Source organism: Schistocerca gregaria, chromosome 3, assembly GCF_023897955.1.
Source record: "Schistocerca gregaria isolate iqSchGreg1 chromosome 3, iqSchGreg1.2, whole genome shotgun sequence".
Lineage (NCBI taxonomy): Eukaryota > Metazoa > Arthropoda > Insecta > Orthoptera > Acrididae > Schistocerca > Schistocerca gregaria.
In genome coordinates this window covers 132393436-132420562 of record NC_064922.1, presented here as the reverse complement: position 1 = coordinate 132420562, position 27127 = coordinate 132393436, and the positions used below count along the sequence as shown (strand labels likewise).

The 27127-nt window shown below is 43.8% G+C and overlaps 1 protein-coding gene across 1 annotated transcript in view; it reads left to right on the top strand.

The window, feature by feature from the left end:
* The window catches only part of LOC126355282 (arylsulfatase B-like), an 88231-nt gene that overhangs the window by 22765 nt on the left and 38339 nt on the right, over positions 1 to 27127 (top strand). The window contains exons 4-6 of the mRNA XM_050005570.1: positions 1020 to 1243; positions 5303 to 5552; positions 26184 to 26332. Of these exons, the coding sequence (XP_049861527.1) occupies positions 1020 to 1243; positions 5303 to 5552; positions 26184 to 26332 (623 nt within the window). The remainder of the gene's footprint in view (positions 1 to 1019; positions 1244 to 5302; positions 5553 to 26183; positions 26333 to 27127) is intronic.

Below are 27127 nucleotides of genomic sequence, written 5' to 3'. Positions count from 1 at the left end.
GTCAAGCTGAGAGTTCCCTTGCATTATTTGTTTCCACCCACGGTCCGATCACGTCATGTCTTCACTTAACTGATTTGTTCAAAAGTAAATTCACAGACAGTAATATTACCAGAACACTTAAAATAAACAGAACAAAATGTAGTGCAGCTATAAAATACGTAATAAGGCGGTGTTTGTGGAAAATTCACCGAGATATGTCTGGCAGTTGGGTCAAGCCTGCCTACAACCTGTCGAAGTCATTGAAGAATTTGCAAAGCAGACTTGCTATGCTGTAACTGAGCAGAATAAAATTATGTGTGCTTTTTAGAATATTAATGTTTGACTTCAGAAAGCCTACGCTCAATTGGGTCAACCCCCTCCCAAAACAAAATCTTGGATCCGCCACTGAATACAAAGTACTGCAGTACATATGAATGTCGATGGCAGACGAAGAAACTGGCATCCAAAACGACTTCCCGGTGCCCACCCTCTTACTTCGGTTCACTGGGGTTGAACTGTTATTATTATTGCAGTTAAATTATGAAACGATACACTTGCTCCGGAACTTCGTCCCACCAAAACAGTTTGCTGGTGCGTTCGTTGGGCAATATATTACAGACTCTAGATACGTAAAAGGTCAAAATTCCTTATTAAGACCAAAATTCTGTAACTTTAAGTGTCGTTACAGGAACTTCATATTGACGGCCGGAGTGGCCGACCGGTTCTAGGCCCTACAGTCTGGCACCGCGAGATCGCTACGGTCGCAGGTTCGAATCCTGCCTCGGTCATGGATGTGTGTGATGTCCTTAGGTTAGTTAGGTTTAAGTAGTTCAGAGTTCTAGGGGACTGATGACCTCAGCTGTTAAGTCCCATAGTGCTCAGAGCCATTGGAACCATTTTTGAACTTAATATTCCTAGGTTACGCTGTTATGAACTATCACAAAAATGTCTAATACTTCTAGATTCTGACTACTTCGACTATTAAAGAGGGTGTCAGTGTAATGCTCTGGATTAGTAACAGGTACTCTTTTTCCCGGCAGGTATGCAGGGTCACGTGATTTGGGGCACCGAGCCCCGCGGGCTGCCATCCGGCAAGATCTTGCCGCAGTACCTGCAGGACTTGGGCTACGTCACCAGGGCGATCGGAAAGTGGCACCTGGGCCACCACGTCAAGAACTACACGCCCACGCACCGTGGCTTCGACTCGCATTTTGGCTACTGGAACGGATGGGTTGGCTACTACGACTTCATATTTGAGACTGACGTAAGACATCTGGTAGTTTAACACACGCATCTACACTTGAAATACACAGTATCGTGGTTACGCTCTATTTCGGCACAGTAGACCGATGTTGCTTTGTGTCGAATCACAATGCATGGCACTAAGTGAAATATGGTCAGCCGGCCACTATGCTCCAGCGGTTCTAGGCACTTTAGTCCGGAACCGCGATGCTTCTAAGGTCGCAGGTTCGAATCCTGCCTCGGGCATGGATGTGTGTGATGCCCTAAGGTTAGTTAGGTTTAAGTAGTTCTACGTTCTAGGGGACTGATGACCTCAGAAGTCCCATAGGGCTCAGAGCCATTTGAAACAACGAAACAAATGAAAAAAAAAATATTAACACTCGTTCACAACAAATGTTCACAATCGACAGATTTGTATCTTAACGATCATTTCATACCGCTGCACCTGGTACATCTTAATATAGATTAGTTTCGAGTTGTGTACTCAGTTCTAATCTGCCACAAAATTTCATGAAAACGGTGAATGAAACGTTATATTACTTTATGCTTTGATTACTCAAATCTTTAAAACATGAGATTTTATTTGTTGAGAAATCTTGGACGTCGTGGAAAAATATCAAAGTAGGTTGAGGAGTAAGTACAGCAGATTCATTGTACATGAATTATTTTGAAGAAAACATTTAACAGAAAGGTAGAAAATGCAGTTTTGTGCTATAGAGCAAATAATGTAAAACACTGACTCCATTCGCTCAACTTTCAGATCTGAAATCGACTGTCAATCATGGTGACAAAACAGAAGCTGTGAAATCAGAAACGAAGACCCGAATTATGTTGATGCATTTGCATCGACACAGACGGAAGCTATATAAACAATGATTGCGTGCTACCATAATGACGTAAGCTGAAGCAATGAATTAAAGTTTGTATCACTGCCGTTGTTCTAACCCAGGACTCCTGCTTACTAGACAGATGCGACAGCCGTACGCCACACAGGCACTGCAGCACCCCCAGCTGTCTCCCAGTTCGCATTCAACCTGAATGAAATTTCCTGTTTGCATATGCAAGTCTACGATCAATTCCTAACAAATTAGGAGTTGTAATTGCACTATTGTTATCAATTAGAGTCTTAATAATTTTACCATTCTATAACACAACACCATTCCGAGGTCCTCGATATGAACTCTGAATTTACCAATTGTCTCATTGATTCATTAATCACTGATTAAACATGCGACTTTCAGTTGTACGAGGTCTTTTCAAAATATTCCGGAACTGTTATTATTATTGCAGTTAAATTATGAAACGATACACTTGCTCCGGAACTTCGTCCCACCAAAACAGTTTGCTGGTTCGTTCGTTGGGCAATATATTACAGACTCTAGATACGTAAAAGGTCAAAATTCCTTATTAAGACCAAAATTCTGTAACTTTAAGTGTCGTTACAGGAACTTCATATTGACGGCCGGAGTGGCCGACCGGTTCTAGGCCCTACAGTCTGGCACCGCGAGACCGCTACGGTCTCAGGTTCGAATCCTGCCTCGGTCATGGATGTGTGTGATGTCCTTAGGTTAGTTAGGTTTAAGTAGTTCAGAGTTCTAGGGGACTGATGACCTCAGCTGTTAAGTCCCATAGTGCTCAGAGCCATTGGAACCATTTTTGAACTTAATATTCCTAGGTTACGCTGTTATGAACTATCACAAAAATGTCTAATACTTCTAGATTCTGACTACTTCGACTATTAAAGAGGGTGTCAATGTAATGCTCTGGATTAGTAACAGGTACTCCTTTTCCCGGCAGGTATGCAGGTTCACGTGACAGCGGCTCTAGGCACTTTAGTCCGGAACCGCGATGCTTCTAAGGTCGCATTCCAATGCATTCCAAGATGCTGCGTCAGGATTTCGTGACGTGATAGAACCGAAATGTTACATTCTTCTGCAATCCCTCGGCAATCACTCTTCGACAGTTACGCACAATTCCATTGATGTTCCTGACGTTAGAGTCGTCGGTAGATTTCGAAGGCGTCATGAACAAGAGTCACCTTTTACTCCGTCCGGCCATCTTTAAACCGTGTGAACCATTCGTAACACCGAGTATGGCTTATGCACTCATCACCGTAGGCTTCCTGCATCATTTGGTGTGGCCCTGAAAAGGTTTTCTTGAGTCTTACGCAAAATCTAACGCAGACGCTTTACTCCTCTAACACTGCCATCTCAAAATTCGCAAACTGCTTGACACAACTTTCTACTGAATACAGCACTGAACAATTACTGACAGACGGACAACAAGGAAACTTCCGGCTGTTACACGTTAAACACGGGCGTGTTTAGAGATGTCAACCGCATTTCGCTTCAACACACCGTTGACGCGATCTTACGAATGTTCCGGAATTTTTTGAACAGATCTGGTATATTATCTATCTTTTGTCGTCTAAAGAATTGTTGAATATAAGGTTTAGTTGAGTGCTAGCATTTCCAGCTTTATTGAGTGACATCTGATCTAGTTTCACAGGTAATTTATCTCATGATGTTTGGGAACAAATAAAGGGCTTATGTCAATAGTGGTACAACTCCATTTTTGTTCTTTTCCAGATACAGAGTCGTAAAGTTAAATGAGCGCCGAAAAATCTGCAGTTGAGGTACCAGAAATATTCAATATAATAATTCCAATCGCAAAGAAAGTAGTTGTTGGCATATGTGAAAATTACCCAACTATCAGTTTAATGAGTCACAGCTGCAAAATACTAACGCGAGTTCTTTACAGACGAATGGAAAAACTAGTAGAAGGCGACTTCGGGGACGATTACTTTGGATTACGTAGAAATATCGGAACACGTGAGGCAATACTGACGCTACGACTTATCTTAGAAGCTAGATTAAGGAAAGGCAAATCTACGTTTATAGCATTTGTAGATTTAGAGAATGCTTTTGACAATGTTGACTGGAATACTCTCTTTCAATATCTGAAGGTGGCAGGGGTAAAATAGAGGGAGCGAAAGGCTATTCACAATTTCTAGAGAAACCAGATGGCAATTATAAGAGTCGAAGGAGATGAAAGGGAAGCAGTGATTGGGAAGGGAGTGAGACAGGGTTGTAGCCTCTCCCCGATGTTATTTAATCTGTGTATTGAACAAGCAGTGAAGGAAACAAAAGAAAAATTCGGAGTAGGAATTAATATCTATGGAGAAGAAATAAAAACTTTGAGGTTCGCCGATGACATTGTAATTCTGTCAGAGACAGCAAAGGAGTTATAAGAGCAGTTGAACGGAATAGACAGTATCTTGAAACGAGGATATAAGATGAACATCAACAAAACAGAACGAGGATTATGGAATGTAGACGAATTAATTCGGGTGATGCTGAGGGAATTAGATTAGGAAATGAGACACTTTAAGTAGTAAAGAAGTTTGCTATTTGGGGAGCAAAGTAACTGCTGATGGTCTAAATAGAGAGGATATAAAATGTAGACAGGCAATGGCAAAGAAAACGTTTCTGAAAAAGAGAAATTTGTTAACATCGAGTATAGATTTAAGTGTCAGGAAGCCGTTTCTGAAAGTATTTGTATCGAGTGTAGCCAAGTATGGAAGTGAAACATGGACTTTAAATAGTTTGGAAATGTGGTGCCACATAAGAATGCTGAAGATTAAATGGGTAGATCACATAACTAATGAGGAGGTATTGAATAAAATTGGGGAGAAGAGAATTTTGTGGCACAACCTGACTGGAAGAAGGGATCGGTTGGTAGGACATGTTCAGAGGCCTCAAGGAATCAGCAATTTAGTATTGGAGGGCTGCGTGGAGGTACTGGGAGAGGAAGAAGCTTGCACAGGATAGAGTAGCATGGAGAGTTGCATCAAACCAGCCTCAGTATTGAAGACCACCACAGAACAACAACAATAGCTTCTTGCTAGAGATGAATCTATCTTTCTGTTTCTTTGGATCATTAATTTCAGAAGCATTATCGACACAAAAGTGGAAGTAATGGACTTGTACCACTATTGAAATAAGCCCTTCAAATCTTGACACACTCTAATTTCCCTTATGTTATACTGTCTTTCTATTTCAAGCTGAGTGCTATCTTGTAGGAGATGCATGGTTACGACATGCGCGACGACATGAAGACCGCCTGGGAGTACTCCGGCGAGTACGTGACGGACGTCTTCACGGACGAGGCTGAGAGACTCATCGGCGAACACGACACGGAGCGGCCGCTCTTCCTATACTTTGCCCACCTCGCCTGCCACGCCGGAGACGAGGCAAAGCTCTTGGACGCTCCTCAGGAAGTCGTGAACAGGTTCAACTACATCTCTGACCCGAACCGACGCCTCCTGGCAGGTGCGATATGCTGCAGCATTCGAGACAGCGGCGCTTTCTTAATAATCCTCTCTTTCAGCGTGTGTAGACCGCAGCTCGTGGTCTCGCGGTAGCGTTCTCGTTTCCCGAGCACGGAGTCCCGGGTTCGATTCCCGGGGGGTGAGGGATATTTACCTTTCTCGAGATGACTGGCGTCCTCGGCATCATCATTAATTCCCATCTCGGTCGGAAGAAGGCAATGGCCAACCAGCTCCACTGGGACCGTGCCTAGCACAGCGGTGCGGCTCTCCCGCCTCCACGCTATGTCAAGGAGTGTGGGACTTCATCATCATTCAGGGTGTGTGAGGTTAGATATCAGTGGGGGAGGGAAAGCGTGTTGCTATGTACATTGTGGTGAAGTTTAACGAACTGAACAGGGGCATAGAAACATGTATTCACACAGGTCTTCCTGAAGTACTGGGTGATCAAAAAGTCAGTATAAATTTGAAAACTGCATAAATCACGGAATAATGTAGATAGAGAGGAAAAAATTGTCACTCATGCTTGGAATGACATGGGGTTTTATTAGAACCTAAAAAAATGCAAAAGTTCAAAAAATGTCCGACAGATGGCGCTTCATCTGATCAGAATAGCAATAATAAGCATAACAAAGTAAGACAAAGCAAAGATGACGTTCTTTACAGGAAATTCTCAATATGTCCACTGTCGTTCCTCAGCAATAGCTGTAGTCTTGGAATAATATTGTCAACAGCACTGTAAAGCATGTCCGTAGTTATGGTGAGGCATTGGCGTCGGATGTTGTCTTTCAGCATTCCTAGAGTTGTCGGTCGATCACGATACACTTGCGACTTCAGGGAACCCCAAAGCCAATAATCGCACGGACTGAGGTCTCGGGACCTGGGAGGCGAAGCATGACGAAAGTTGCGGCTGAGCAGACGATCATCACCAAACGACGCATGCAAGAGATCCTTCACGCGTCTAGCAATATGGGGTGGAGCGCCATCCTGCATAAACATTGTATGGCTGGGGATGACGCGATTCTGTAACATATCGGCGTACCTCTCACCCGTCGCGGTAGTAGTTACAAAACCATAATCACGCATTTCTTCGAAGAAAATAACGGTTGATGTAGTAAATCCAACCAATACCGTGTACCGTGACTTTCCGGACGTGCAATGGAGTTTCCACAACAGTTCTAGGATTTTTGCGGTAGCCCAAATTCAGCAGTTGTGGGCGTTGACAGACCCTCGGAGCGTGAAATGAGCTTCATCGGTCCACAGCACGTTACTCAACCAATCGTCATCTTCCGCCATCTTTAGAAACGTCCACACCACAAATGCCCTCTGCTTGAATAATTCGCCAGGTAACATTTCATGATGCCGATGGATTTTGTACGGATAGCATCGGAGGGTACTTCTAAGTGCCAACCAAACAGTTGTGCATGGAATGTCGGTGCGACGTGCGACTGCATGAGCGCTGACTTCCCCGTGCATAGACGATCCCGCTACAGTCTCCATTTGTTCCGGAACTGTGTGGGCAGAATTACACCTTGTGCTCTGTCGGCCTCTACAGGGTATCGTCTAAACAACCCGTGGCTTCGAACTTGGAAATCATTCTCGCCACAGCTGCATTTGTCAACGGACCTTTACCCGTTCTAATCCCCTTCCTAGGACGATAGGATCGTAAGGCTGAACTAGCACATTCCCCATTCTGATAATACAGCTTCACTAAAAGCACCTTTTCAGGTAACGTCAACATGCTGCGACTGCTGGCGCATCTGATTCTCTCTCTCATTACAGCTCCTTTAGCACACGATTGTCATGCGCAGTCACTGACGTTTTGCTGTCCAGCGCCATCCGTCGGACATTCTGTGAACTTCGTTTTTTGTTTGGTTCTAATCAAACTCCATTTCATTCCAAGCATATGTGTCAATTTTTACCTCTCTATCTACATAATTCCGTGGTTTGTTAAGTTTTCAAATTTATACTGACTTTGGATGACGCGGTATATTTAACATGGGGCACATACGGAGTGTAACGAGCGACTAAGGACGGTATACTGAGCAACATTACGTCAGTATTTACGTGTTCTGCAGACTAATAGTTCAAGTTTTACAAGTTGTATGTTTTTAGGTTGATTAGTACCTCCAAATACATGTGGCAAGAGCAAGCCAACATGTCCATTCAGGAAACATCAGACTATAAAGTTTGTGAAATTCTTGTGGGAAGGCTCTTTCACACAGAAAAAAGACCATACTATACAAATATCTGTTATTATTCCCCTACACGCTGTGCAAAATCCTAATATTATAGTAGCTTCTTGCAATCCTTAGAAGCAAACCATAATAACATAACGACCTTATTAATTCAGCAAAGATGTTGCTGGTTAAGGAACGCAACACACAAATATTCAAACTCACAGAGAAGTGGATAGCAAAGTTCACCATTTTCCAGTTGTGACTGAATCGACAAAGCCGACTTGCGACTCGCACTGGAGAGAATCAAGCAAGTTAAGTGGCTACACGGTGCACTGAATGAAACATGGCTGATTAAATAACACTGTAAAAGTTAGTCTAAATATCATACGCGATACTCCCGCGGTGCTCCAAACGACAGAGGTAAATTGTTACACGGAATCTTAAGTCCAAAGTGGACTAACTCCTGTCGAAAACCACCGTTCAAGTGAGCACAGAAGCTGCACACGATATTCACGTGACCACGGAGCAGCGACTACATGCTGCGAACGTCTCCTCACCACCCCATAACTTCAATCTAAAATCAAATCTGCCATGCCTACTAGGTATGACACCGAACAAACTTGGAGGGGATGCAGAGACCAATCAACTGGATGAATTTGCTAATGGTCTCCTATCAGAAGACTTGAGAGAGAGAGCACTTGGTTCGTGCGCCTCAGGATTCTCCACTCGGTCTGACGCCCAAAATTCGATTACGGCGTCCCTAACGGGTGGGTCCGGAAGAAGCAATCTATCGCCGCTTGTTTAAAATGGTTGGGCTGACCGGTGACGCGACTGTCTGGCCTCGAATAATATCACATCCAAGCGCTTTTCAAAAGCTGCTACCCGAAAGTGAAACCAAGAGTTTCCACCTGAATTCACCGAGTCACATGTGTTGTAACTTCACCCACATTCATTCAGTCTAGCGATCATCCTTGTTTTGGACGGATGGTTACAGTTATACACCGTATTATAGGTACATAACGTACTGAATATTGTAAAAATGATGATGAGACAAACTCAGCTTCGGCTCCTAGCATGTAAAAATGTTAGAAAACGCAGGCAAACAATAGATGTTTGCCTCCTTCATCAAAACACGACATTATAAAAGCACAAATTTATATCAAACTTGGATTGGTTGACGCCTTTCGGAATCTATTAACTGAGCAGTCACTTTAACGTGACCACTTGTGAAATGCCTGAATAACAATATTTTGCAGCAGCGACTGCTGAGAGACTTGCAGGGAAGGAATCAGTGTGGTTCTGAAAGGTACTTATGCCAATGAGTAGTCATGCCGATTCGAGGCTCGATGGTTCAGCATCCATAGCGCCAGCAGCCCGATGCAGGTTGTCCCTCAAATTCACTATTTTTCTGAAATCGGGGAGTTAGGTGGATGCGCGAGTAGGCATAACTTATCTTTGTGCTCTTTGAACCACAAACGTGGAGTCCGACCCAAGTGACACATTGTCCAGCTGGAAAAACGAAATGTATGTAGGGGACGACGTGGCCACCAACGTAAGATGGATACTTTTCTTGATCCATTGTACCTTCCAGAATGCCGAGATCACCCACGAAATGAGACCAAATCATTTCCCAGACCATAATGCTCACTTCTCTGGCCTGGCCCTTTTGCTTTAAGGTCTTACTTCATTTGCGCCAACGGCCATCTGTCTGGTGCGGCATAAATCGTGATTTATCTTAAAAGTTCATCTATCACCACTCAGTGAGTACTGAAATTGCGGTATTAGCATACGAACACCAGCCTTCGTCGCCGACAAACAGCGGTCTGTATAGGTGCGTGAAACAGGCACCCGCTGCGGAGGCTCATACGCAGCAACATTAGCGGAAAGGGCGTAGAGGAGACACTGTTGGTAGCCCCTTAGTTCATCTGGGCGGTCACTTTCTCAACAGTTGCACGTCTGTTCATTCGTAATCTACACAGCCGTCTTTCACCCTCTGTCCTCGATGGTTCATTGTGCACCACAGATGAGCAGGCGCCCATTTTCGATAGCGTAATTTTGCAATTCACAGTGTAATTAAACCACGCGGTTCGCTGATAGTATAAAGAGTCATTTCGCTTGGCCCATTGGACGTCAGCTAAATCGCTTCGTTTCCGCATTATCATAATGACTCGACTGTTATCCACGTCCATCAGGCATGCTTTGTATACCTCCACTGCGACTGCTGCCACCTCGTCTCTGGAGTAGTTAATGCACGAACATAGGCGCTGGTGACAATGAGCCTGGACCATGTGTACTCTTGCAATGTACCTTATGAATCCGCAACTTACGGTGCGCAACTACTGCCACAATGAACTGTTTTGTGTGCCTCTGTAGAGCACTTCAAGCGAACTTCCGATGGAAAGAAGAAAGGCTGTAACTTGTACAGAAATAGAGACTGAAGTGGCACACGTTAAGTTAATATGCAAACAATTGTCAGCCAGGTACCCGGGACGAAGGAAATGAAACTTTATTTTTTTTAAAAAATATAGAGGAATATAGAGGAATACGGTTTAATTTGCTCTTAAAGGCCCGCATCTCGTGGACGTGCGGTAGCGTTCTCGCTTCCCACGCCCGGGTTCCCGGGTTCGATTCCCGCCTGGGTCAGGGATTTTCTCTGCCTCGTGATGGCTGGGTGTTGTGTGATGTCCTTAGGTTAGTTAGGTTTAAGTAGTTCTAAGTTCTAGGGGACTGATGACCATAGATGTTAAGTCCCATAGTGCTCAGAGCCATATGAACCATTTTTTGCTCTTAAAGAATTGCCCTTTTAGAGATTGACTGACGGCTAGGGGACTCCACCGAAATACGAGCATCTAAGGTACTTGAGTTAAGGCTTACAGACATTCTTGTAATAAACGAGTGGCCATGTTGTAGGCGTCCATCTTTCGTGAGAGCTCAGGAATGCAGGGAGACACCTGAACGAGTTTTCTACGTTTTTACAAGAAAATCCGACGTGTAAGTTGCTAGGAAACGAGCAGGCAACGGTGGGAAGCGCCACAACAGGTGAGAGCGTGAGAACGACGTGGATGGTCCTACGCTATGTGATCAAAAGTAACCGGACACCTGACTGAAGATGACTTAAAGTTCATGGCGGCCTCCATCAGTTATGCTGAAATTCAGTATGATTTTGGCCCACACTTAGCCTTGATGACAGCGTCTAGTCTCGCAGGCATACGTTCAATCGGGTGCTGGAAGGTTTCGTGGGGAACGGCAGGCTATTCTTCACGGAGTGCTGCACTGAGTAGAGGTATCGATGTCAGTAGGTGAGGCTTGGCACGAAGTCGGCGTTCCAAAACATCCCAAAGGTGTTCTATAGGATTCAGGTTAGGACTCTGTGCAGGCCAGTCCATTACAGGGATGTTATTGTCGTGTAAGCACGCCGCCACAGGCCGTGCATTATGAGCAGGTCATCGATTGTGTTGAAAGATGCAATCGCCATTCCCGAATTTCTCTTCAACAATCGGAAGCAGAAAGTGATTAAACAACATAGTATGCCAGTGTTGTGATAGTGCCACGCAAAACAACAGGGGGTGCTAGCCCCCTCCATCAAACACGACCACACTATAACACCACCACCCCTGAATTTTAATGTTGGCACTAAACGCGCTGCCAGATGACGTTTACCGGGAGTTCGCCATACCCACACCCTGCAGTGATTCGTCACTCCACACAACGTTATTCTACTGTCCAATTGGCCATAGTTTACGCTCTTTACTCCGAGCGAGGCGTTGTTTGGCTTTTACCGGCGTGATGTGTGACTTATGAGCAGCCGCTCAACCATGAAATCCAAGTTTTCTCACCTGCCGCCTACTTGTCACTACTTTCAGTGGATCCTGATGCTGTCTGGAACTTCTGCGTGACGGTCTAGATAGATGTCTACCTATTACACATTACGACAATCTTCAATTGTAGGCGGTCTTGGTCAACACACGAGGTCGACCTGTACGCTTTTGTGCTGTACTTGTCCATTCACATTTCCACTTCATTGTCGCATCGGGAACAGTGGACCTAGAAATGTTTAGGAGAATGCAAATCTCTTGTACAGGCGTATGACACAAGTGACACCTAATCACCTGACCACGTTGGAAGTACGTGAGTTAAACGGAGCGCCCCATTCTGCTCTCTCACGATGTCTAATGACTACTCGCTGATATGGATTACCTGGCAGCAGGTGTCAGAACAATGCACCTAATATGAAAAACATACGTGTCTGGGGGTGTCCGGATACTTTTCATCACATAGTGTATGTTATACGCCAGCCGCTACCCACGGAGTATGCAGCGCAAGACTGGAAAGTTTGAGAACCTGTACGAAGAATGACAGGACTGGTTACCCCCTGTCGATCGAGGCCTGAATGGGATCGCAAATTCACTCTCCCCTCCCCATCCCCCTGAAAGAAATCGACGTTATCATGGAAAGTTCAGAGTCCAAAATCATAGAGTGGAGGAGAGTGAACACAACTGCCTAGCAGCGGTGGCCTCAGGATAAATGAGGGCTCAGTGGTATATTTTCGTCAGATGGATCAGTTAGTAGCTGGATAAATCGATCAGTCGAAGCATTTTGAAATCTTTCGCAGATTTGACATATCGACCTCTACTTAAGGAAATTTAAAAGTTAATTTTTATGTGATTGGGGAGTCACAGATCCTTTCCTCTAAGTGACCATATATAGATTTATGGCTACTGTCAAAGAGAGCCATTTGAATACCTGATTATATACGTATTAGAATTTTCCAGATCATTTCTTCGTGTCTAACAAACGGTTAAGAAAGAGCAACATAGTACTGACATCATTGTAAAATTAGAACATACTACACTCAGGCGACAAAAGCAATAGAAAACATCCTAATATTGCGTCGGACCTCCTTTAATTCTGCATAGTCCAGCAGTTCGATGTGGCATGGATTCAATAAGTGGATGACAGTCCCATGCAGAAATAGAGATGCGAAAGTGTTGTCGGTGCAGGATTTTGTGCGTGAACTGACCTCCCGTAAACGTTCAATACGATTCATTTCGGACGTTCTGGACTGCCAAATGATTCCCTCGAACTGTCCGGACTGTTCTTCAAACTAGTCGAAAACAATGACGACCCGGTGACCTGGTGTTTTGATGTCCATCAAACTTCTATCGTTTGGGAACATGAGGTCTATAAAGTGCTGCAAATGGTCTCGAAGTAGCAGAACATAACTATTTCCATGTAAATACAGCCCACAGCATTATGGAGTGACCACCAACTTGCACAGTACCTGGTTGACAACTCGCGACCGAGCGAGGTGGCGCAGTGGTAACCTCACAGGACTTGCTTCGAGAGGACGACATTTCAAATCCGCTTCTGGCCACCACGATTTCCCTAAAACCCCTCAGACAAATTTGTGGTTGGTTTCTTTGAAAGGGCACGGCCAATTACTTCCCCATATTCTCTTCGTCGATGGTACCGATAATCCCGCTGTTTCGTCCACTCCGCCATACCAACAACTAAGCAACCCTACACTCCAGGGGGAGTGGAAGATTCGAGTTCATGGCTCAACATTCGAACTCTACCATCAGTTCTCACCAATTGAAATCGGGACTCACGTGACCAGGCCAAGGTTTTCCAGTCGTCTAGGGTCCAGCCGATATCCTCACGATCCCAGGAGAGGTGCTCCACGCGATATCGTGCTCTTGGCAAAAGGAATCACGTCGGTCGTCTGCGGCGAATGCCCCGATACGTTCGTCCTAAGTCCCACTTTGTTTTCTGCGGTTATTTTACGCAGTGTTGCTTTTCTGTTAGCAATGTCAACTCCACGCAAACGCCGCTGCTCTCGGTCGTTAAGTGAAGGCCGTCGTCCACTGCGTTGTCCGTGGTGAGAGGAAATGCTAGAAATTTGGCATTTTCGGCACCTTCTTGGCTCTATGGATCTCGGAATACTGAATTCCCTGACGATTTCGGAACTGAAAGTCCCAAGCTTCTAGTTCCAACTACCATTCCATGTTCAAAGGTTGTTAATTTCCGCGGTGCGGCTATAATTATGTCGGAAATTTTTTCACGTGAGTGACAGAATACAAATGGCAGTTCCGCCGAAGCACTGCCCATTTACACCTTGTGTGCGTGATAATACCGCCATCTGTAGACGTATATATCGATACCCCCTGATTTTTGTCATCTCAGTGTTATATTCATTTAATATCCTTCTTCGTACTTTTATTTTGGAACTGCAGTTGACTTTTATTAAATCTTGTTACACTTACATGCCTGCACGCTCCCAACAAGTACACAGCTGTGTAAATAAAGATATTGTTTGTCAACGAAATTTCACATTATTGCTGTCAATTGATACGAGTGGCAGTCATTATAAAATATCCACTGTGGAGCTACGGCAGACACTCGTAGTCTTACAAACAATCTTCACGGGCAGGATACCAATCTACAGCGGCCAAAGGCTGACTGGACGAGGTCTTCCGCTGGTTGCCTCAACCTGATCCATATCACACCATCAAGCGTAAAAATAATTAGGCAAATACTTCCTCTTACAATGGAATAAATATTTCGTCCACAGGTCAACAGAACAAATACTATAACAACAGAGCCCAATGTGTGGCAGCCGGCCGGAGTGACCGAGCGGTTCTAGGCGCTACAGTCTGGAACCTCGCGACCGCTACGGTCGCAGCTTCGAATCCTGCCTCGGGCATGGATGTGTGTGATGTCCTTAGGTTAGTTATGTTTAAGTAGTTCTAAGCTGATGACCACAGCAGTTATGTCCCATAGTGCTCAGAGCCATTTTAACCAATGTGTGGCAACACACAACACAGTGTTCGACAAATTATTGTGAATAAAACTCATTCGGAGACCATCTTATTAGCTTAAGCATTTCAGCAGAGTACCTTCATTAATTTTACTCTAAACAGAAATAAAGCATAGCACCTCATTTAAAATAAACTGTCTCGATTTTACGGTTTTCAAATGTAATTGTTAAACTTCATTTATTTCTTGTTCCGTCACTGCGAGAAGCTGCAGTATTCACAGGTTATAACGCTACCGGCTACCAACCAATTGACAATAGAACAATAATGTTACTCCTGTGGAAGGATTGAAATACACTCCTGGAAATTGAAATAATAACACCGTGAATTCACTGTCCCAGGAAGGGGAAACTTTATTGACACATTCCTGGGGTCAGATACGTCACTTGATCACATTGACGGAACCACAGGCACATAGACACAGGCAACAGAGCATGCACAATGTCGACACTAGTACAGTGTATATCCACCTTTCGCAGCAATGCAGGCTGCTATTCTCCCATGGAGACGATCGTAGAGATGCTGAATGTAGGCCTGTGGAACGGCTTGCCATGCCATTTCCACCTGGCGCCTCAGTTGGACCAGCGTTCGTGCTGGACGTGCAGACCGCGTGAGACGACGCTTCGTCCAGTCCCAAACATGCTCAATGGGGGACAGATCCGGAGATCTTGCTGCCCAGGGTAGTTGACTTACACCTTCTAGAGCACGTTGGGTGGCACGGGATACATGCGGACGTGCATTGTCCTGTTGGAACAACAAGTTCCCTTGCCGTTCTAGGAATGGTAGAACGATGGGTTCGATGACGGTTTGGATGTACCGAGCACTATTCAGTGTCCCCTCGACGATCACCAGAGGTGTACGGCCAGTGTAGGAGATCGCTCCCCACTCCATGATGCCGGGTGTTGGCCCTGTGTGCCTCGGTCATATGCAGTCCTGATTGTGGCGCTCACCTGCAGGGCGCCAAACACGCATACGACCATCATTGGCACCAAGGCAGAAGCGACTCTCATCGCTGAAGACGACACGTCTCCATTCGTCCCTCCATTCATGCCTGTCGCGACACCACTGGAGGCGGGCTGCACGATGTTGGGGCGTGAGCGGAAGACGGCCTAACGGTGTGCGGGACCGTAGCCCAGCTTCATGGAGACGGTTGCGAATGGTCCTCGCCGATACCCCAGGAGCAACAGTGTCCCTAATTTGCTGGGAAGTGGCGGTGCGATCCCCTACGGCACTGCGTAGGATCCTACGGTCTTGGCGTGCATCCGTGCGTCGCTCCGGTCCGGTCCCAGGTCGACGGGCACGTGCACCTTCCGCCGACCACTGGCGACAACATTGATGTACTGTGGAGACCTCACGCCCCACGTGTTGAGCAATTCGGCGGTACGTCCACCCGGCCTCCCGCATGCCCACCATACGCCCTCGCTCAAAGTCCGTCCACTGCACATACGGTTCACATCCACGCTGTCGCGGCATGCTACCAGTGTTAAAGACTGCGATGGAGCTCCGTATGCCACGGCAAACTGGCTGATACTGACGGCGGCGGTGCACAAATTCTGCGCAGCTAGCGCCATTCGACGGCCAACACCGCGGTTCCTGGTGTGTCCGCTGTGCCGTGCTTGTGATCATTGCTTGTACAGCCCTCTCGCAGTGTCCGGAGGAATTATGGTGGGTCTGAAACACCGGTGTCAATGTGTTCTTTTTTCCATTTCCAGGAGTCTATGTACGAGACTGTGGGTGATGAAAAGGTGAAGTACTGTTTTCGTTCCTCGAAGGAACAACAATAGTAGAACTAACGGGATTTGAACCAAGATTTTATCAGTTTTAAGTAAACGTTATAACTTAAAAGAGAACAGCTCCAACCTAATTTTTTAAAGTTGTATCCAGTACTAAAACTGTTCGTAGAGAAAGTTCACTATTTGAACTGACTATAAATACCCTGAAATTCTGTTTTTCAAATAAGATAGAAGACTGTAGTACACATAAGCAAATGATGTAACAGTAGTTAGCCATGAACGTCACAGCTGGAATATTAAACATTTCTGAAACCACTGTCTCCCAGTAACATCTATTATCTGTATAACAATGCAGCAAACTAATGGTCTTTACAAGTAAAAAATGTTTTCTTGTGATTGAGCACTATTAACCTGGACATGAGATTTTGCTATCTGCTGAATTATTGGAAAATACGGTCAGTTGTATGGTTTTCAGAGAACTATATTAATTTTACTGAATATTATTTGTATCCTTAAGCAGCATTCACTTCTCCATACTGTTTGTCTCAAATGGGACATGATATATCTGTGTCTAGTTCTGTTTGCAGACCTGTAGTTACTTGCTTATTATACTTCACAAATATTAGAGAACTGGCAAATGCACGTCAGTAGTGCTGTAGTTGTAATATGACATTCAAATCGGGTTCCATAAATTAGCATAGGGACCCAGAATTAAATCTATCAGTAGACTCGCATGTAGCTGTACACGTTAGTATCAGCACACAGTATAACATGAAAATGGAAACACTGTTATTTCTAAACCTGCACAATAATTAATCCTTTGATCTCACCCTAGCCAGTAGCTATTATGATTTATCCCAGTTTTTTGCAGATAATTGTAATACTATACTAAGATACCTGCAAAAGCAATCTTTAAATTGAATACTTCAAATCTTTTCTTTACAGTTTCGTTATAGTAAGACTTTAACTATACTTTTATGAAAAAATACATGGAATACTTCGAAACTTAGGAAGACTGAAAAATTATGAAATTTACTACTCCTCAAAAGTTATTAGATTTTGTTAAGGAAGGTAATTATTTTTCAGTTAAATAAAAGAGGAGACTCAGATTATTGCAGCAGTGGGAATAAGACACTCTGTAGGCAAATTACTAAGGGTAAAATACAGATTCCCCACATAAACTTGTTACTGATTAATAAAACACATAACTGATTCATGCCGTTATACAGTACTCAACTAATTCTGTGAGAGATAGTTGACTGTAGTGTCGATCTCCTGTGGTTATTCAAAGAGGGTGCCAAAAATATCCATGGCTCTTTCTGTATAACAAGCTATGAAAAATCTCTAGCTCATGTCGTATTTTCGTATTCCAGAGCTAAATAATGAATGCCATGAATAATGAGACTATTTCTTCCACTTCCAAGGCTATGAAGAATAATTTAGCAGTTCTTCTTGCCTCGTTCAGTACAAAAGATGCGAATACATTTCCTATTGGCCACTGACTGACCCTTGTTACAAAGGAGCTTTGGAGTTCGACCACCATATCCACATTTTATATTCCCACCAAGCCAGTTTCGTTGAGGAAGGTCTTCCCTCCAAGTTTCATATGATTATGTAAATACTTTCTGTTTGCATAAGCCAGGATTACAAGTAACGTTTTAACATTTCCATACTTTTACAGTACTTTAGTTTTAAAATTGCACCCACAAATTATTTACATTTACATAAATAATGAATAAACCATCTACATAGATGTTACTTCAAAGATCCTGTCGATACACAAGTTACATTAAATAAGAGTAGACAAAGAAGTTAGACAAGTCAAACATAGGTAACAACGATAATTGTGTTACAAGGTAACAAGAAAAAAAGCTCGTATCTACGTTTCCTACTATGTCTGAAGATGTATGTTTCCTTAATTGTATTATATACTCAAATTCTGGTTGGTTATCGCAGTCCCTTAAGGAGAAATGACCTGACAGCACAGAAACTAAAACATGGAAGATAGATGCAGGAGACATACCTGTATTACAACTAGGAATAACACAATACACGTGTCACCGTTTACCAGTTTATTGACATAACACTGATACAAATAATTCCATTACCAAGCACCGAGTTGTTGATGGACACTTCATGGAAATTTATATTAAATGATGGTGGTTCCAGTGAAATGCGGAATCCTGGCGGAACCACAAGTCCATTGACATGCTAAGCCTAGTTCCAGTACAGGATTCGGATTCTATGCCCAAAAACTGGTTCAAGTGGCTCTGAGGGCAATGTGGCTTAACTTCTGAGGTCATCAGACCCCTAGAACTTAGAACTACTTAAAACTAACTAACCTAAAGACATCACACACATCCATGCCCGAGGCAGGATTCGAACCTGCGACCGTAGCGGTCGCGCGGTTCTAGACTGTAGCGCCTAGAACCGCTCGGCCACTCCGGCCGGCCCGAGCGCGCAGCCAAATCAACATCGAACAGCATGTCCACCGCAGCGTAGCAGTTCCGATGATGATGATGATTATTATTATTATTATTAGTGTTGTAGGGCGCACTACAACGAGGTTATCAGCACCCGTTCCCAATAGAAATGTTGACGAGTGCAGCCAAGATCTGTTAAACAAGGATCAATTCAGAGCCGATCTTTGCGAGAATTGTAAATGTTCAAATTTCAAGATTGGACACAGCACAAAAAAACAGGTAGAAAAAACTAAAAACAAAATAGCAGTACAGAACAGGTAAAAATAATTAACGGTGGCTGAGTGACCACTTACAAATAATGGGTGACCAAACCACTTTACAGCACATTAAGATCTCAGTCCCAATATTTTGTGAAGAAGTCCAGACATCACACAAAAACGTAAAACTAGCGATACTCGCCTCACTAAAAAAAGAGGGCAAGTCTGGTGGGAAACTGAAATCTTCCCTCAAACCCGCATATGAAACACACTCATTTAAAATATGTCCTATCGACAGCTGTGTCCCACATGTTTGACACGTTGGTGGCTCCTCACGACGTAAGAGAAAACCATGTGTCAACGGACAATGTCCTATTCTAAGCCGTGTAAGGGCGACTTCCACAGCTCCTCGTTGTCGGAAGGAGGTAAGCCATGGGCGGACCGAATCCTTCACCGCTCGTAACTTATTATCCCTCACTTCCTGCCACTGAACCTCCCACCAACGCATGACCTTCCGAGTCACGAGTTGCAGAATAGAACAAAGTACGATGAGAAATGGCTTGTTTGTAGCGGAGTTAAGTATGACTCGATAGTTAATGGAGCCGGCGGCTGCGGTCGCTGTATGTTCTGGGCGGGCAATCGCTGTGGTTTGAAGCGCGTGCGCGAAGGCGACCAGCTGTGCTGCCAGCGCGCCGCGCACGAAGTGCGGCCAAAGATGCGTTCCTCGGCGGCGCGTAATAGAGCGCCGCTGCTCGCTGTGGAGATTTCATTGTGTTGGATACCACAATCTCCGTATATACATACTGTATTGACAGAAATTTAAAACAATTGAATTAGTTATGTTGACCTGTTGAACCGTCCTAGTTATCGGACTATTCTTCACTGTAGTGAATTCTAATTTCATGTCGTGCAGAGATGGAATTAGTGGGCCTGTATAGTTGGACAGGAATCCAGATCATCTCCTTGGTAAGTGTTATTCCCATATAATTTGAACAATATTCGCAGAATGCTCTCCGCATGCATCTCAACAATCTGCCTCGATCTTACATACGCCCACCTCACAATGCATTCAGCGATCCGATAGCACAACACACACTAACGTTCTCAGGTAAAGCCAGCTTCTTAACGACGCATATGCAAGCGCACGATTTATTTGAATAATGTCTCCATTTACAATATATATTCCTTCGGAGTCTTCAATAACAATTCCATATATTGCAGCAAACTAGAGGCAGTTTCTGTGGCGTTGTGTAGTTCAAAACGGGATACACTGATAGGTAAATTTGTTTACATTATTGCTAACTAAGTACCCGGCCTTCCTCTCTTATGTATTTTCTTCAAATCCATTAGCTCATTTATTCCTCTCCCCTTTCTTTGCCTATCTCTTCGGCCCTCTTCTCTTTCCATCTCCTTCTGTTCTCTGTCTCTGTCTACCTCCTCCACTCCCCACTGTCTGTCTTCTGTCCCTCACTCTTATCCTCGCAATTCTTTCTGTCCATCTGCTCTTGTCTGCTGTGTCCACCTGCTCCTTCCCCCTCTTTCCATCTCCTCATCCGTCCCCCTCTGAGTCCACTTGCTGCCCCTCTTTCTTTTCCTTACACACTTAATCTCCTTCTGCCCGTTCTCTCTAACCATCTCCTCTCCCCTTTCTCTGTCTATTGTCCCCACCACATCACTCTGCCCAACCCCTCCTCCTCTATTCATATCTCCTTGTCTTTCCTTCCTCTGTCCATCTGCTCCTCCCCTTCTCTCTGCCCATATCCTCAGATTCCATATCTCTGTCCATTTGTCCCTCCCACTCACAGCCCCCATTCCTTCATCTCCATATCTATGTCCATATCCTCCTTGTTTTCTCTGGCTGTCCATCTCTTCCTCCCCCCACCTCTCCCAACGTTATCACCCCACCACGAAACGTAGTTTCTGGTTCTTAACCCCACAGTGTGTCTTTCCAGATAGTAGTAGTATGTGTACCACGTTTGGTAGAACCCAGTACAGGGGCTTAGGATGAGCTGTTTAGCCTTACTTACGTGTCTATTATTCTTCACACACATTAAACATATTTCACCTGTCTGTTGCGAACTTCGCCCTGCCGTTTCAATTTCTCGCAGCTCCATCTCTACGACGCCATACCTCCTGAATAATGTCTCATACTATAATGAAATTCGGTAGGTATATTCGGCGCTATACGTGAATAGTCTGTCATAATAACATTTGTGGTAAATAAGTAATAAATTAAAACCTCATACTTTCACTGCACGAAGAGTAAAAATGTAGTAAACAATAGAATATTTTTTTTCTTTTCATCATTTTCTGGATATTAGCAGCGAGAAAAAAATTCGTAAAGGTTAGAAATTAAGTGTAAAGTTAATTTAAAGTCACGAAGTGCTCTCATACCCAAATGTTTATGAATAAAGTCTGCTAATTCGCGCGTCGTGAGCTGCACTATTTTTTCAACTCCAGCCCCGTTCCTTTCATAGGTAGTTCGTTCTTACCCTCACAACGATTCTCTCCAGACAGTAAATAATATGTGTACCAAGTTGGCGAGAAATCGGTGAGGTATTTTGCGAGAAGATGTGGTTCATACATACATACATACAGCATACAGGGTGCTCGGGAATTCCTATTACAAACTTCTAGGTCTTGAAGAGGTGGAAGAGAACATAGCATTCTGAGCAGAAACTACAGTCCGGAAAGGTATCGTTTCCGTTCTAAGACGATTTTAGTTCAGATGTGTAACGCGTCTACGTCTGCTGAGGGAAAGAGAAAATTCTGAGTTGCTTGTCGTTTCACGCAAGAGAATAGATAGGATGATGTGTACTTTCCAACGGACACCTGACGTCGCTTAATTTTCGAATATCCTGTAGAGATAGAGGACGATCTGCTGGCACGAGGTCAGGCCGCTGCACCAGCAACTGAAGAGACACCAGGCGGGTTGGACAGTGTGTACCACAAAACGCTTCGTGACTACCACGTCTGTAACAACGGTGGTGGTCGCAACATCGAGCCCCTGTTGTAATGCATCAGTACCGTTCTGAACATAAGGTTGGAATAATGTAAACACGCGTTGTTTAAGGGTTAACACAAACAAATCTAGCCGGGGTGGCCGAGCCTTCCAGGCGCTTCAGTCTGGAACCGGGCGAACGCTACGTTTGCAGGTCCGAATCCTGCCTCAGGCGTGATTGTGTGTGCTATCCTTAGGTTAGTTAGGTTTAAGTGCTTCTAAGTTCTGGTGGACTGATGTCCTCAGAAGTTAAGTCCATAGTGCTCAGAGCCATTTGAACCATTTGAACAAACAAATCTGCTTATGTGATAAATGGATGTTTCTTTTTATTTCCTTTCGTATTGTCGCTCATAATTGCGCTGCATCAGTCTAATTCAATATCTCACACAGAAGTGAAAGAGTTAAATGTTGTTGTTGTTGTCTTCAGTCCTGAGACTGGTTTGATGTAGCTCTCCATGCTACTCTATCGTGTGCAAGCTTCTTCATCTCCCAGTACCTACTGCAACCTACATCCTTCTGAATATGCTTAGTGTATTCATCTCTTGGACTCCCTCTACGATTTTTACCCTCCACGCTGCCCTCAAATACTAAATTGGTGATCCCTTGATGCCTCAGAACATGTCCTACCAACCGATCCCTTCTTCTGGTCAAGTTATGCCACAAACTTCTCTTCTCCCCAATTCTATTCAGTACTTCCTCATTAGTTATGTGGTCTACCCATCTAATCTTCAGCATTTTTCTGTAGCACCACATTTCGAAAGCTTCTATTCTCTTCTTGTCCAAGCTATTTATCGTCCATGTTTCACTTCCATACATGGCTACACTCCAATCAAATACTTTCAGAAATGACTTCCTCACACTTAAATCTATACTCGATGTTAACAAATTTCTCTTCTTCAGAAACTCTTTCCTTGCCATTGCCAGTCTACATTTTATATCCTCTCTTCTTCGACCATCATCAGTTAAATTTGCTCCCCAAATAGCAAAACTCCTTTACTACTTTAAGAGTCTCATTTCCTAATCTAATTCCCTCAGCATAACCCGACTTAATTTGACTACATTCCATTACCCCCGTTTTGCTTTTGTTGATGTTCATCTTATATCCTTCTCTCAAGACACTGTCCATTCCGTTCAACTGCTCTTCCATGTCCTTTGCTGTCTCTGACAGAATTACAATGTCATCGGCGAACCTCAAAGTTTTTATTTCTTCTCCGTGGATTTTAATACCTACTCCGAATTTTTCTTTTGTTTCCTTTACTGCTCGCTCAATATACAGATTGAATAACATCGGGGAGATTCTGCAACCCAGTCTTACTCCCTTCCCAACCACTGCTGCCCTTTCATGTCCCTCGACTCTTCTAACTGCCATCTAGTTTCTGTACAAATTGTAAATAGCCTTTCGCTGTCTGTATTTTACACCTGCCACCTTTAGAATTTGAAAGAGAGTATTCCAGTCAACAATGTCATAAGCTTTCTCTAAGTCTACAAATTCTAGAAACTTAGGTTTTCCTTTCCTTAATCTTTCTTCTAAGATAAGTCGTAAGGTCAGTATAGCCTCACGTGTACCAGTATTTCTACGGAATCCAAACTGATCTTCCCCGAGGTCGGCTTCTACTAGTTTTTCCATTTGTCTGTAAAGAATTCGAGTTAGTATTTTGCATCTGTGGCTTATTAAACTGATAGTTCGGTAATTTTCACATATGTCAACACCTGCTTTCTTTGGGATTGGAATTATTATATTCTTCTTGAAGTCTGAGGGTGTTTTCGCCTGTTTCATACATCTTGCTCACCCGATGGTACAGTTTCGTCAGGACTGGCTGTCCCAAGGCCATCAGTAGTTCCAATGGAATGTTGTCTACTCCGGGGGCCTTGTTTCGACTCAGGTCTTTCAGTGCTCTGTGAAACTCTTCACGCAGTATCGTATCTCCCATTTCATCTTCATCTACATCCTCTTCCATTTCCCTAATACTGTCCTCAAGTACATCGCCCTTGTATAGACCCTCTATATACTCCTTCCACCTTTCTGCTTTCCCTTCTTTGCTTAGAACTGGGTTTCCATCTGAGCTCTTGATATTCATACAAGTGGTTCTCTTTTTTCCAAAGGTCTCTTTAATTTTCCTGTAGGCAGTATCTATCTTACCCCTAGAGAGATAAGCCTCTACATCCTAACATTTGTCCTGTAGCCATCCCTGCTTAGCCATTTTCCACTTCCCGTCGATCTCATTTCTGAGACGTTTGTATTCCTTTTTGCCTGTTTCATTTACTGCATTTTTATATTTTCTCCTTTCGTCAATTACATTCAATATTTCTTCTGTTACCCAAGGATTTCTACTGGCCCTCGTCTTTTTACCTAAGAGTTAAATATCTGAACTAAAACTGTCGTAGAACGTGCTGACTCTCCTCTAAAACAGTTAAGAGTTGGTAACCGGAATTGACGAACACCTTTTCCGTATAAACTGACGGAAAACAGAGTCGTAGCACCAAAAAACAATTAATGTAGAGCAATGGAATTTCTGGAGTACATTTGCCTAGGTAACATATCCATATGATTAACATTGCAAGATCACAGGTTAATGTAAGAGCGAGATAAGCCATTGAAAATGTGAAATTCTGGTACATTAATAGCCGATGTCGCCGCCAGAATATACAGAGCAAGCATACAGACGTGCATGCATTGCGCTATGCAGGTATCGGTTCTAAGTTTGTGGGATGGAGTTCCATACCTGTTACACTTGGACGGTCAATGGAGGAACACTGTATACTGTTTGTGGATGACGTTGGAATTGTCGACCGATGATATCCCACATGTGCTCGATTATTGTAGAGATATCTGGTGATCGAGTACCAAGGCAACATGTCGTCACTCTATAGACCATGTTGTGTTACACACATCGGAATGTATACGATCAAAATATTTTTGGAAAACACCTTCTCGAGTTCTGTACATGAACAGCAACACAACAGGTCGACTCACTAGACTGTCATACAGTTTGCAACTAGGGTGCCTGGGACAACCCACGAGAGTACTCCTACCGTCATAGGAAATCGCACCCAGGCCTTATAGGACCAGTGCGTCTAGCACGCAGACAAGTTCACTGCAGGCCTTCAGCTGGCCTCCTAACCTACACCAGGGCAGCACTGGCACCGTGGCACAGCCAGCTTTCAACAGACTTCCAGCCTGCCGTCCAAAGAGCTCTCACTTGTCATAACTGAAGTCACAAATGGTGGTGTTTTGTGGTCAGTGGAATGTACGCTACAAGGCATCTGTTCTTCTTGCAGTGGCCGATTTGTACCAGTTCGCTGTGTTACTGTGGTGTCAACTACTGCTTAAATTGCTGCTGGGCCAGAGCCATATGGCGAACACGATGATCTTCTCTCTGGGTAGTGCCACGTGGTCATCCGGAGTCCAGTATTCTCGTGACCGTACTTTCACGTGACCATAGCTGCGACTAGTCATGTACAGTGGCAAAATTCCTGCCAATATTTTCCGCAGTATCCCATAAGGAAGATACAGGTTCTAGTAGCCGTATTTCAAGGCCTCTTTCAAACTCACTGAGGTGTTGGTAATGCCGTGTTGTCGCATTAAAGGCATTCTTGACGAACATCAGCTCATCACGTACAATCTCAAAGACAACTAACTCCAACGACTGTGCAAACCTGATTTGGATCTTCATAGTGGTTCTACTAGCGCCAACCTCATGCGATTGGTGCTAAGTGTTAATCATCTTTTAGATGTAGAAACACCCCTACCAAGCATAATTTATGTTTCAATTCTTCTTGGTGTTGCAATTTTTACCCTTTCTTTCACATACATACACACACGTACGTAAAGGTACATCCAGTGCTTCATTTATAAAAAAAGACGTTCTGATACTGTGACTCTTTCTTTCTTGAGAGGTATCTGTACTGCGTACATTTGCCTACCGTCGCAAATCAAGCACCGGGAACATCTATTTTTATATCTGTGGAACTGAAAATATTACTTTCAGTCAAAGTTTGCTATGATTAGCTGCTCCACTAAATGGATTTCTACTTCGCTCCTTTGAACCAGTGCTACATGTCCTCAGATCTGACGACGACCGAAAAAGTATGTACTAAAAGAGCCAATATTTTTACGGCCTAGCGTGATGCGCATCATATTGTTAATTTCTATAAGATACGACCTGAAGATACGATGTATCAGGGCGTCAGCGGTAGCAAATAACGTAAAACATGTTTGTCCGCAGCTGTGATATGGAAGATGGACGAATCGGTGGGGCGAGTGGTGGCGGCACTGCAGAAGCGGGAAATGTTGGACAACGCCATAATTGTCTTCATTTCCGACAACGGAGGTGCGACTACTATGAACTGGGGATCCAACTACCCGTTGAGGGGGGTAAGTCCAACAAATGTTGTGCCACCAAACTTTTGTGAAATTTGATCGTTTACAAGAAAGTGAACAACGAAAATCTAATTAAAGACATTTCATTTCAATGTCCTGTTGATAAGATTTCCTCTTCTCACGGGTGGAACCAATAGAAGAACTGTGAAACATGTGTGACAAGATAAATTAGTACAGAATACGAAACCAGACAATTAATGAGTACTTCGTAAGTACACGCTGGGAAAGTACATGATTTATGACAAATTGTCATCATTTATACGGTGACAAATGTACTCTTATTGAAAGCATTGCCTCTGACCTGCTAAGATGTCCCTTGTGCTGGTGTAAGCTTTCAACAAAATATTTGTCTCGTGTACTTTGTCGAACTCTTCGACCTTTCTTTATCAGTATGTCATATTAATTTTCATCGTTCACAATACGATACACATTCCTCCACTTTCTTCTTTCCTTGCTGTGTAAGTACGTTCATGTTACTGTCACTTACGGTTTGTTTCAGGCGTAAGATTTGGGGAACTTATTCTTCGATTGTTCCACGTTCGACCAATGTATGACACAAACTACGTCGCTTCACTTGAAGCTCTTGTGCAAGAAATCATAACGCGTCTGTGAAAATTCTGGTTTTTGAGATACTTTTTGCTGCGTTAAGTTCGAGTAATCCTAACTCCTAGGAGCAAAAACCCTGTTCAATTCTCTACGTGGTTTTCCTTACGTGTTTATTATGAAATTCCGTTATCTTTTTATTTTTCTTTTCAGTCCGTCTATAGTAAATCTACAAATAATTATGAA